The sequence below is a fragment of the Pelophylax lessonae genome, assembly GCF_965119305.1.
Source record: "Pelophylax lessonae genome assembly, chromosome: 6".
Taxonomy (NCBI): domain Eukaryota; kingdom Metazoa; phylum Chordata; class Amphibia; order Anura; family Ranidae; genus Pelophylax; species Pelophylax lessonae.
This window is the reverse complement of record NC_138773.1, coordinates 72209339-72222843: the sequence shown is the minus strand read 5'-3', so window position 1 is coordinate 72222843 and position 13505 is coordinate 72209339. Positions and strand designations below refer to the sequence as shown.

Here is a 13505-nt window from a genome sequence, read left to right as displayed (position 1 = left end):
CTATTAGCAGCCATTCATTTTCGGCATCTTTAACTCGTTTTCGGCCGCAATGGGATAGGCCCATTTTTGGCCAAAAAATATTGGTTGCCGAAATTTCGGTGCACCACTAGGGTGCAGTATCTTTGTAAGAATTAAAGCCCAACTGCAACCAAAAATGACTTGGGTCTTAGATTAAGTAGGGTGAGAGCCTTTGTCAGGTTTTGATTTTCATCTATGTACATATTAAAGAGATTTTTCCTCACTGTTTGATTACTTTTTTTTTTTTTAACAAAAAACTACCAACATTGTGATTTTAAGAAATCTCACAGTTGCTAAAGCAAGAGCAGCAGAAGGGAATGCAGCTGACGTACAGCATACTGGGCTGGCCAGCTGCAAGCAGTTCTGTTCCACTAGCATTGGAAAGAGATAATTTATGTGCAAACCGCAAACTTGGATTTTTGTACTTACCGTAAAATCCATTTCTCTGAGTTCATCGACAGACACAGCACCCACCCCTCTATAGAGTTCTGACACTTAACACTGCTTGCTACTAAACGGATTACCTAGAGCAGAGAGGGAGGTTATATACCAAGCTGAGGACAGCCCATGGGCGTAGCCACATATTTTTTAATTGCCTACTCCTAGGAGGCGGCAATATAACCCAGTAGTTATGATTTATGCAGCGATGTGTCCAGTCGATGAACTCAGAGAAATGGATTTTACAGTAAGTACTAAAATCCAATTTTTCTCTTTCGTTCATCAACGGACACCGCGCTCCATACATCATAACTACTGGGATGTCCAAAAGGAAAATGAGGGGTGGAGAAAATAACCCAAGGCTAAACACAAGTGCCCTTAACCAGGACACAGGAGCCCCGTCTGAAATTTAAAAAAAAACACCCCTCAAGAGGGAACAGCCCCTCTTAAACAGCAGCCTGCAAAACTTTGTGCCAAAAGAAGCATCCGAAGATGCCAAAATATCTACCTTATAGATCCTTGTGAAGGTATGCACCGAGGACAAAGTGGCCACCTTGCAAACCTGCGATATTGATGCCCAATGACGGAAGGCCCAAGAAGGTCTCAGCGCCCGAGTAGAATGCGCTGTGACAGGGAAAGGTGGAACCTGACCTTTAATAGGATAGGCCTGAGTCACTGTCTGTCTGATCCATCTGAAGATGGTAGCTGAAGAAGCGGCCAGCCCTTTTCTTGGTCCATCCGTTAACCACAAAAAGCGAGTCTGACCTCTGAAAGGACTCCGTAGCTGCCAGATACACCTGAATCGCACAAACCACATCCAACGTACGCAAAGCAAAATTCCTTGGAATGAGCCGGCTTGGGACACAAGGAAGGCAACACAATGTCCTCATTCAAATGGAAGTCAGAGGCAACTTTGGGCAGGAACGATGGACAAGAATGAAGAACCACTTTAACCCTATGGACCACCAAATAGGGACTGCGGCAGGATAATGCCACCAATTCCAAAACTCTGCAGCCTGATGTAATAGTCACCAAGAATGTCACCACCTGGGATAACGTAGACAAGGGAATCTCCCGAATTTTCTCAAATGGAGGTTTCTGGAGAACTGAAAGCACCAAATTTAAATCCCATGGCGGCAAAAAAGAGACCGTACAGGTGGAGCCACATGTCGAACCCCCTGAATGAAGGTACGAACTAAAGAGTGCATGGCTAGGGGTCACTTAAAGAAGATTGCCAAGGCAGACACCTTGCCCTTGATGGTACGGATGGCCAACTTCTGATCAAAAACCCGGTGAAAGTTTAAGATCCGAGCCACAGAAAAGGATTGAGTATGAGCGCCAACCGACACCAAGAAATGTATGCTTTCCAAGTTTCATCACCTTCACCATAGTAGGAATCACTGATCCAGACAAACCTCTATCTCTCAGTACCTGGCTTTCAATAGCTAAGCCATTAAAACCAGCGACTGTAAAGCAGGATGGTAGATTAGCCCATGGGACAACTGGTCTTCTCTAAGAGGAAGCCCCTAAAGGACATTTACGGCGACCAGGATGATTGGAAGATCTTCGCTCTTGATTCCTCACAGGAACTGCGTAAGAAGCCTAAGCCAAGGATGATACTGGCCTTACTGTGGCCCTTGGATGCCTGCGGCGTCTGTCAGAGAACCCTGTGTGTATCCCCCTGTGGAGCTAAACCTGCTAAAGGAGATGCATGTAGGACTGTGCAAACAGAACTGTCTTGAAGGTTGATACCACCAGACTCAGAACCTGTATGCAAATCAGGAGAGAGAACTGTCTGTGTGACAGCAGTCGGTGAATCATGGCCTGTGGTCCAGAGGAAGGACCACCCTGGTCAGAAATAAAAATCAGACCTAGGTAGATCAATTCCCTGGATAGGGATAGGGGGGACGTTCGGTAGTTCGGACGTCACCTGAACCTTTGCAGGAATTAAACCTGCACAAGAAGATTTAGGACCTAAAAAAAACCTGAAGAGAACAAACTTTGCCCCCCTTTCTGGGTACCCCCAAAAGAAACATTTTGCGGATCTCCTTGACAATCACAAAAAAAAAGTCCACGGGGCCGGAAACCAGTGAAGATGTCCCCCCCACCCCAATAACGGGTGAGGGCAGACCTTAATGCTGAACGGGTCTTGTCTGCTGGTCCGGAGAAGCTAGCTTAGAACCTCCCATTCTCTGTCCTCAGAGACCCACCAGACTCCAGGTCCAGACAGGGGGAAAGGAGAGGGGGAAGCCCAGCTCACTGAGGGATTTAAGGATGGGAGGAGGGAACCTGCAGGCAGGTCTGACTGTCCCTGGAGGTTACCTGCGTCCACCCCAAAAAAACGCAAAAGGGGAGAGGGGGGACTGTACTTACCCTTTCATGGTGCGAGTAATGTTCCAGACAGAATCCGCCACCGAAGTAGGGGAGCAGTCAGCCAAGGGACCGCTGCGACTCAGACCCAAGCCCAATCGTATGCGACCATGCGAGACGTTTAACTCGCGGGCCACCCTCTTTCCATGAGGCTATGTCGTGGCCGACCTAGCACGTCGCTGCGGTCTGCACGTGCTCGCTGTCTGGGCTGGGGGGGGGGGACCACTGGATCTAGATTATCCAGCCCGTCGCCCAGCCTGGCAGTTGATTGTAGATCACCCGAGAGAAAAAAAACAAAAAAGATGCAAGGAAGGAGAAAAAATTGCTTAGACCAGAGATCCCAGCCAGAAGCCTAGGTTCTCCTGACTAGACAGATTAAAACTGATTATCTAGAGCAGAGAGGGTGGTTATATACCAAGCTGAGGATGGCCCATGGGTGTAGCCAGGTGTTTTTGTTCTGCCTAGTCCTACTCCTGGAGGAGGCAATATAACCCAGTAGTTATGATTTATGGAGCACTGTGTCCGTCGGTGAACGAAAGAGAAATATCTGTTTTACGTTTTTGTGATTTTCTTTCTCCTAAATATAAAAGAAAAAAAAAAAAAAGAAGAAGAAGATATAAATTGTATAAATATAGACCTAATTTACATAGGTGCTAAGAGCACTAGTCCATAAAGGGGCAGACAGTGTGCGTTCAGGGCCACTCACTCGCACCCGTATGCTTGGCAAAATTTAATGGCGTTCTTCCACCAGGCGCCCAAGGGAATTCTGCAAGATGGCGCCGGTTCATTTCCCTCAGCATGCGGCAGTAGGCATTCCTCACCCACACCGCACACTGGACGACCTTCTACTCGGGGATCACCTCTCAGCGCATCTTCCCCAGCAGCATTTACCCCACTAATCAGCAGTCCAGTAAAATCCAAAATCAGATGGGCAGAGGACAGCCCTGCTATGGGTAAGTTTAAACCTTACTATACCTTACTTGCTGACACCAGGGAGCTTCCAGACTCCATCACCTAATTTCCCACATCTAAATCAGCCTATCATGGATACTACCATGAAAGACATGTTGATTTCACTCAGAAGCTCAATGCATGCAGATATTATGCACATCACCAAACAATTTAAAGAGGAATTACAGGCAGTGGGCTTCAGGGTCTAACATATAGAAAACAAAATGTTGGATGCCCACGATGAGCATGTAGATGAACATGCATGGATGAAAGCAAAACTCGCTGACTTAGAGGACCGCTCTAGACATAATAATTTTAAAATTGGAGGAATCCCCGAGGCAGTGCAGACACAAGATCTACGGCGCTACAATTGTGACCTCTTTAAACTTCTGATTCGGGCACTTCTGGAAGTAGAACTGATTATAGACAGGATCCATCGGCTTCCAAAACCCCCGTTCCTCCCTGAAGAAGTACCAAGGCATGGGATGATGCACATCCACTTATTTAATGTTAAGGATCAGTTGATGTATAGATCCCGTTCCTTAGAACCAATGCCTGCACCATACGCAATCGTACAATTTTAAGCGGATTTGTCACAATACACAATGCAACTCAGAAGAAAATAAATACGATTACAAAAGCACTGCGAAACCACAAAATTATGTATAAATGGGGCAGCCCGTCTAAGCTACTGATTTTCAAAAATGGCGCAACCCATACTCCATGGAAAAGGGGCTGCAGCTCCTAAAAACATGGGTTTACATTCAATGTATGTTATGTGCAGCCCTTTGGTGATGTCAGAAACCAAACATGAGTCTTGTATTTAGGCAATATTTGCTTTGCACATATCTCACCTTTAAAAGGGACTTTCATATTCGATACAAACATCTTATACAGTAACATTTAAGTTTCTTCACAAAATATTTTATTAGCTGGTGAAGAGAAAACATGGACTGAATTTAAAATACCATCTGATTAGGAAAAAAAATCTATACAAAAAACATAGCTACCCTGCAATACCCCCCTGCAGACCTGTAAAAAGATTAGTAAGAACATTGAGAATGTACAAAGGCAGCTTTAAAGACGCGCTCGTCAGAGCTTCCTCCAGATGACCACACAAGTCCAAGTCCCATCTTCCTTAATACTATAGGCTTTGTGACTTACAGTAGTTTATGGCTTTCCTATACATTTCAACATTTACTCTGCAGGTTATTGCTTCTTTTGCCTCAACCTGTCCATATAGACCTGCAAAGACTTCTGGATGGATTCCTTGGAGATGAAGCTGACGAAATTATTGACATCAGCCTCTCGCTGTTTGACTAGCCTGTCTAGGATAGGCTTACGTATCATAGACTTGGTAATCTGACGGGCGTGATCTGTAAAAAACAAAACAAAAAAGAAAATAAAATTAAATACAAAAAAAATTCAATATTGTATAGCTTTCAAAATGAAACTGCAGGAAAAGTGTTATGTAAGTTTGGACTGAGTGAGAAAAGGCCAGCATGTCTGTCAGGGTGCAATGTCAAAACGTAGTTTTACTTACACTTTGCTTAAGCTTGGTCTGCTTATATTTTGCCTTCCCTTGGCACCCTCCTCAATCAACATGCTAATGAAAGTTTTTTGAATAAAATCTGTTGTCATTACATCTTATTTTAGTCCCTGTTACTTCACCAGTGGGACTCTGTATTTCTCTATGCAATGCAGGCAGATCATGGCTGGTGGGAAGGTGCTGTAAATAGCTTTTTGAAAACATCACATAATTTCCTGAAACAACGTCACTAAATTTTCACTCAATCAGCTGCAGTTTTGATCAGTGTATTCTGACAGCGGAGGAGTCCCTGCTGTCAGAATGCAACAATAGCGCAGCAAAGAAGATTACTTCATCCAGTATAAATGTGTGGATGCAGGAAAGTTTTTTTTTTTTAATTAGAATTATAAGCCAACAATTTAAAGCAGTGAAGCAATAAGGTGAGCATGACAGACAGGCAACTGTTATTTTACAAAGGAGTGATAGGCAATGGTAGCTCCTGTGTTGCTCTCAGGTTTCTTTTAAAGTAGACTATTTTATTCATGTCTGAGGTTTAAACTGATTATTTCTGTTTCTCAATTTTAAATAAGTATAATGGCCTGCTCTTCCCAGTAATCAAGGGGGGATGGTCTAACACTTGCAATTGTAAACACCTCCATCCCTAATATTTGCAAAGAAAAAAGATAGCCCTAATGGGACTTTATATGAGGTGAATACAATAGTCACTAGGAGTAAAAAAGTAGATTTTATTGTAAAATACAATGCATAATAAATATGTGTGCATGACCACAAGCATAATTGCAAGACATGTAAGGCAGATTGAACACATTGAAGTAGTAACAACATTGCAGCATATTGAACATAATAACAGCATATCAACATCAATGTAACATGACGATAAATAATCTGTAATGGAAACTCTACGCGTTTCGTGGGTCATTACGCCCACTCATCAGGAGTATATAGATACATTTCTGGCTAAATCAGACTGGAAACCACTAACAGAGTGGGGGTATATTCGTCTGATCCGGGAGCTGAAGGGGCAAGGATATGCTGCACCACGGCGGAGAGCCAGGAGAGGAGACATATGTGGTTAGAAAAGGTGAATCAAGGTGGATGAAGTGACACTGGCTGAATGTCCGTGTAGGCTGCATGCAAATCCAGTCCCTAACGTCATGTAAAACGGTGGGACAAACACAAGCCAAGGCTCATGTTAGTCAGCATGGAAAGAGCCAGCACCAGCTGGCAACCATGACCGTGAGTTTGAATACACCGCCAACACGTGCAGACGCCGCAATTGCAGCGGTACCCCAGTAAGGAGAGCAGAACACAGACTTTGGTAAACTGCTGATTTTATACTTTCTCTACAGACATTCCATTAGCTACTAGAGAGAGTCTACTGATTTGTATAGGACAAGTAAGCAGGAAAACAAAAAATTTAATTTTTGGCTTATCGTCAAATCCATTTCTCTGATGTTTATTGACAGACACAGCTCCTTATCCTGACAGTTGAGTTATACTGCCCCGTACAGGAGTAGGACAGTAAGCAAGAAAAAAACTTGACAGCGCCTATGGGGCAGTCCCGGGGGGGGGGGGGGTATACTCTCACTCTCAGCTATAGGCATTCAGTTTTGTTATAAGCAGTGTCAGAAGAAAACCAACTCCACAGAGGGGTGTTGGGTGCAGCCTTCAAAACCTTGCGGTCAAAGGAAGCATCGGCAGATGCCAACACATCCACCTTATCAAATAAAACTTTAAGAAATTGCGCTAAGACAAAAAACATATAGCAATAATAAGAACGAGTCCAATGAATGGGTCTTGAGCTGCTGGCACAATGTCCTATTGGTAAAGGATAAACAAGCACAATCAAATGAAATAGCAGCGCTCAAAGTGTAAATTCCAAATAGTCCTTCAGTGATTATATTATATATATATATATATATATATATATATATATATATATATATATATATATATATATATATATATACACATATACATATATATACATATACATACATACATACACACACACACACACACACACACACACACACACTAAAGAAAAGAAAGATTTATCCACCACCAAGAGAGCTAAAACATGCAGCCTCTTACCAGATGACACAGGATAAACATCAGTCGGATATAGCACGCGTCAATCATTTGTGCATTTGGATCCGATCAAAAAAACAGCATACATCAATCACTTGAAAACTCCCCTGGAAATCACTCCGGAAAACAGCGAAGACGTCTCCCCCACCCCAGATACGGGTGAGGGTGCCTCTTCATGCAGAGGAAGCCATGTCCGCAGGTCTGGAAGAGCCCACTCGTGGCTTGCCAGACCAGATCCTTTTGGAACCTCCAGTGGAGGCCCTGAAGGGCTTAGATCCCTTGTCTTGAGACCCTGAGGGACGAAAAGGCCTCTTATTTGCCAAGAAGAATGGTGCACGTCTACAATGGGGCTCCTTGCCCTTAGCAGCCTGTAGAAGAAGAGTACCCCCCCCCCCCCGTGAGACCCTTAATGAGGTTATCCAAGTAAGCTTCAAACAGGCGATCCCCTACAGAGGGGCAGAGGGGAAATCAGATAAGGCCTTCTTAGAAGTCTGGTCCGCAGACCAGCATTTTCAGCCAGATAATACACTGAAGGACCACTGCTGATACAGACAGCTTAGAAATCAAAAGGAGCCACATCCAAAGAGGCATCACAGATAAACTGTAGCCCCTGGACCAACTGATCCGCAAAGGCAGAGGGAAGCTGTTTCCACTCCAGGTCCCGGCATAAAAGTGTAGCCCACTCGGTCAGAGTTTGCGACACCAGGGCAGTAGTAAGTACCGGCCTAAGTGCTGAACCAGCCACAGTGAACATATGGCGGGCCAGAGCCTTCGCTCTCCTATCAACCGGATCTTTAAAGGCCGGGGCTCCTCAACCGGAATTACCAGCGTTTTGGACAACCCCACTGTTTTGTGACAATGTAGTCAAGGAAGCGGGAAAGGGGGAATACCTCCGCCACTGTGGAGGGCCTGTGGTGCCAAAAGGGACCAGCGCCTCCAACACAGCATCTTCGCCATGTTTAAAATATCACGCACTGACAAAATCAATGCATCCACCAGCGCCTTTTCATGCACGGCTGGAGGAGCAGATGAAACATACTAACTTTCTGAGCGCTCAGAGTGTGTGGACGCAGACCCAGTAGGGTGACTAGCGTCCGCAGCGGCCGAAACAGATTCAGGATCTAATAGACGGATGAGGCAGGGGAGGGCGGGGGACGCTATATACGAAGGTCACCTGGAAAACCCAACAATCAGGGGAGGGTCGCCGACTGCGATCCCGCAAGGGGGACCCTGAATAAGGGGCCACGAATGGACCAACTACTGGACCCCACAAAAAAAAAAAGGGGGGGATTGCCCTCTGAGCCCCTCCATAGAGGTCCGCACAATAAGAAATAGCCCCCTTAAAGGGGGCCACCCGACGTGACGCGGAGGCAGCATACCCTGATGGTCCCGCAGCGCTTAAAAGGGGCAGGTGCTCTCCATAAGGACGGCATGGCTGCCTTTAAAAAATAAATCGCCCCCACAGCGTCACCCCTTCCAAGGGAGGCGCCAAGCTGGCCGCACGGCCTAGTAGGCCGCGAGCCATGGCCTCAATTTGTGTGGAGACCCAGCCGCAAGTGCCCCAAGTCCAGCCAGACTCACTGGGGCCGCCCTCCCAACAGAGGCGCCCAACTCGGCCGCATTGGCCTAGTAGGCTACAAGCCACAACCTCAATTTTTGTGGATGCCCAGCCGCCTAGGCGCGAGCCCCAGCGGAGCCGACCACCCAGGGACAGAGGAGGGGAGGGTGGAAGCCCAAACGGAGGGTAGTGGCTTCAACCACCCTCACTTGGACTACCCCACATAGCTCTCGACCAGTAGACCACAAAGCTGCGGCCTAAATTTTGGGCCGGATCCAGCCATGTGAGGCATGGACCCATGGATGCCAAACCATTTGCTCCACCAGCCCAACAACTGCAGTAGGGAGCCCAAAGGACATCCCTGCCCTAGACACCAAACCCCAAGGGTAGCGGGGAACCCTGCTCAACTCCCTGTTGTGCATCAGGAAAAACCTGGTCAGTAGCAACTCCATCAAGCCCCCTTAAGTGCATGTGGCAAAAGCTAGCTCATAACCTTACCTAGGGAGGGGGGGGCCTGAAGACCCACAGTGACCACAGAGATTTTAGGGGGGCTGGGGGGGAGGGAGGGGAACTCGGGGGTCCCATCATCCCAGGCAGGGGCCCCCATCCACCCCAAAACCCTCCAGGGGTAGAGCGGGGGACAGCTATTTACCATACCTGGACAGGGTGGGCACCGCTCCTGACAGACCATCGCTCCATCGGAATGTGGGTGGCTGTCGACCAGGAGGAACACTGCAACTCAGGCCGAGGCCAGGTCATATGCACCCTCACGAGACGTTTAGCTCACAGGCCAGCCCCTGTCCAGTGGGGCTATGTCGCGACCTACTTAGCGTGGATCTGAGGCCTGCGCGCGCTCGCTGGCCAGACTGGGGGGGACCCTCTGGATCTAGATTATCCAGTCTGTCGGCCAGTCCGGCAGTTGATAGTAGATTCTCACAGGAACAAAATAACAAAGATAGGAAAAAATCCACTTAAGGTGAAAAATTGCCAGGACCAGAGATCCAGCAAGAAACTAGGTCCTTATTCCTGAGTAGACCCTAAAAAAACTGAATGCTTATAGCTGAGAGTATACCCCCTGGGACTGCCCCATAGGCGTAGTCAAGTTTTTTTTCCTGCCTAGTGTCCCACTCCTGTACGGGGCAGCATAACCCAACTGTCTAAAAGATAAAGAGCTGTGTCGGTCAATTAACAAAAGAGAAATAGTGATTTTTGAAGTAGAACATAAAAGTGATGCTCGGGTAAACTTCCCAACAACACATAAAACAAGTGCATACTAAAATAGATATGACAGTTCCCCTTTATGTAACAAATGTAACTTTTAGCTCCATTTCAAGTTGCAGTAACAATATTATATCTTTGCAGCAGGGAATTTCTGCTGTAAACACACTGTATTGTCTACTAATAGCCTAATGCAGTGTGCATGGACACATAGGATAACACTATTTAGCTTCTAGGAGCAGAAAAAAACACTAGTGTGTATCGAGCCTCACTTGTTTACCCTTATAAAAAAGGTATAGCAACAGTAGATCTACATTCTTCTTAGAACTACCCAGGACAAGAAGGGGTTAATAGCGCTATTGTCTATGCTGCAAGTGACTTCAGTGTATTAATATTAATATAATTTGGCTTTTTAGATGAAAAAGGCTGAAGTTACATCTATAAAATAATTTGAAGGATGCTCTTTTAAGCTGAAAACCCATTAAAAAAAAAAAAAAACAGAGACTGGGAGAGGGTGGGCCAGCACTCTGCAGGTTCTGTTCATGTACACTGAACAGCTGGCAGGATATATACTGAAAGGAGGAGAAAGCAGAGTGCATAGAAGGATGACTATCAGTGTGCGGCTTCTTCTTTCACTGTTCAGTTAGTAGGCTGGGGATGTGGTTTTGATAAGGCTGTGCTGGACCTGGACTTGCTGTCTGGAAAGCAAGCCCAGGTCACAAAATGGCACAGATTTTTTAAACCTGTTGGCGCCAACAGCTCGCAAATATGCGGTGTCTCAGAGGGGGGCTTTGGCGCAGAGTGGCCGCATATTTGCGTGCAATATTGCAAAAACAGCTGTACAAGAGCCCCCTAAACCCCTTAAAGGGCCAGGAGATGCCATCACCAAGGGGTAAAAATCCTTTAGCAGGTGAAACCGTTATCCCACTGGTATTTTAGCAGTTACTGTATGGCAGGGCTCGACAATCCCCGGGCGCCAGGTCGCATTTGCGACTAGAATTAGCGACCTGGCGCCTGGGGGTGCCCTGCAGAAGGTGTCCTGTCATTTTTGCCCGGACTTCCGCGCACGGAGTGCACGGACTTCCGGGCCGTCCGAAAATCGAGGCCCCGGCTTTTCGGCCTACTTGAGATGACAGGCTTCCAATGGGGAACTGGCGCCCTCTTGTGGAGGCCGGGAGTAATGACTGTTTCCACTGCCTTTTTGTTCTCAATTCATTCATTACCATCTCCCTGTCCAGTTAGTTACCTTTGACAGGGAGTGTGGTTATTATTATTTAATTTATTTTTTAAATGTAAAAAAAAAAAAATATATTTTTTTCTTTTTTTTTTAATTATTAAAAAAATAAAAAAAAATTCTTTTTTTTCCAATTATTAAAAAAAAAAATATATATATATATAAATATATATATATATATATCTATATCTATATATATATATATATATATCTATATATATCTATATATATCTATATATATATATATATCTATATATATATATATATATATATATATATATATATATATATATATATATATATATATATATATATATATATATATATATATATATATCTCCTTTTTTTTTTTTCTCGTCGCCATGCCACAGCCGAAGGCCCCTTTCACACAGGCTGTCTGATCAGGTCCGCCTGTCAGTTTTTCAGGCAGACCTGATCGGACCCTTGATTCTCCTCTATGGAGCAGTAATCTGCCGCCATCTGATCCTGTCCACCAAAAGCAGACGGATGGATCGGATCAGATGGCATCGGATGGAAAGAGACAGACAGTCTGTTTTCATCCAATTGTGCTAGAGGAGAGTGGGGTTCTAGTCGTATTTATGTGTAAATTTAGTATCCGTTTTATTAAATAAAGCTTGGTTGTTAGTTTAAAAAAAAAAAAAAACTGGCTCCTAACTTTTTTAGCTGGCTCCTAGATTTCAGGAAAATTTGTCAAGCCCTGCTGTATGGTATATTTCATAGCTTTGATACACTTTCTAAGCTATTAAAACAATAAGAGGCAATACAAAATGCATCTATTTCTTCAGGCTCAGATTTGATTTCCATGTAATGTTCTTACCTGGGACAGACAGCCACTGAGCCATGACGGCTGCTGCTGTGCTCTGTACCTTATCCTCTGGAACCAACTGATCCACAAGACCGATTTTAAGAGCTGCGGGGGCAGGATACATTTGTCCCAGCTGGAGGGATTGCTCGGTCACACGGCTTCCTACAACGTGTGTCATCGTGTCCTTGAACCTGAAATGGATACAAAGACTTGTTAAAATTAATTAAAAAGAAAATGTGCACATTACATACAAAAAGGTATAAATCAAGCACAGTGACTGCATTAAAAAACGAACTTAACATGAGCACAACACGCTACAGACTGATGTTCTGTTTTAAAAATGAATTCCTCTCTGGGCAAAAACTGCCAGTTGTAGGAACACGAACACTAAACAAAGCCTTTTTTGGTCTCAGCCAACTCCAGCCTATGGAACCCATTGCTTTCAGTGCCCCATAACAGCATTCATAGTCGTCCGAATAGGACAAATAAAAATTGTCATGTACTTCAACACTTCTACAAAGTTCATAGGGACCTACATGAAATCAGTACTTGTGCAGTTCAGACACCAAAGAATCAAAATCCTGGATTGACATTGCAGTGGAAAGTGGAATCAGTCTGGACAGTGGGGAAGGGTTACAACCTTTTTATATTTTTATTGTTGTTGGGAAAAAACTCCCTTCACTTTCCATATGGTCACAAGGACTGGAAAAGGCAGCAAAAAAATCCCCTCTCTTAAAGCAGAGGTACACTCACCTTCGTTTAAGCGATGAGTCGTTCCAGAGGTCCCCATTGACCTTACTGGCTTTCCAGGTATCAACTGCTGGCCACTTTCTTTGGCCAGGCTGGGATGACATCACTCCCGCCCGCACATGCGCTCAGTCATCTCAGCATTGAGAAACTTGCGTGCGCATCTTACTGTACAGAGGTGGACAGGCAGATAAGCAATTTTAATGCAGAACAGACATAGCATGTCTCTTCTGCATTAACAATTCTGCCTAGTCACCCCTGTTTAATTTTTTTTTCATAAGTTCCATTTGAAGTACAATAAGAACTTCTGTTAGATTTTATTGCTGTCCTGTTGACCCTACAGGAAAGTTGGGGGAGAAAGGCACCTCTCTAAAAAGTGTTAGGGACAGCAAAAAAACATAACAGGGGTTCTAACTCTTACCAACTCTATCCAAAACTTAGAAAAACCGCATTAAACACTTGTATAGTATTCATATGTATCGTTTAACTGACCTCAGTTCACTCT

General features: G+C 44.9%; 1 protein-coding gene across 1 annotated transcript in view; it reads right to left on the bottom strand.

Moving 5' to 3' along the window:
• Positions 1 to 4679: 4679 nt before the first annotated feature.
• The window catches only part of ECI1 (enoyl-CoA delta isomerase 1), a 31214-nt gene continuing 22388 nt past the window's right edge, over positions 4680 to 13505 (bottom strand). The window contains exons 6-7 of the mRNA XM_082262451.1: positions 12266 to 12444; positions 4680 to 5153 (exon numbers count right to left, since the gene is read on the bottom strand). Coding sequence (XP_082118577.1) covers positions 4987 to 5153; positions 12266 to 12444 — 346 coding nt within the window. The 3' untranslated portion in view covers positions 4680 to 4986. The remainder of the gene's footprint in view (positions 5154 to 12265; positions 12445 to 13505) is intronic.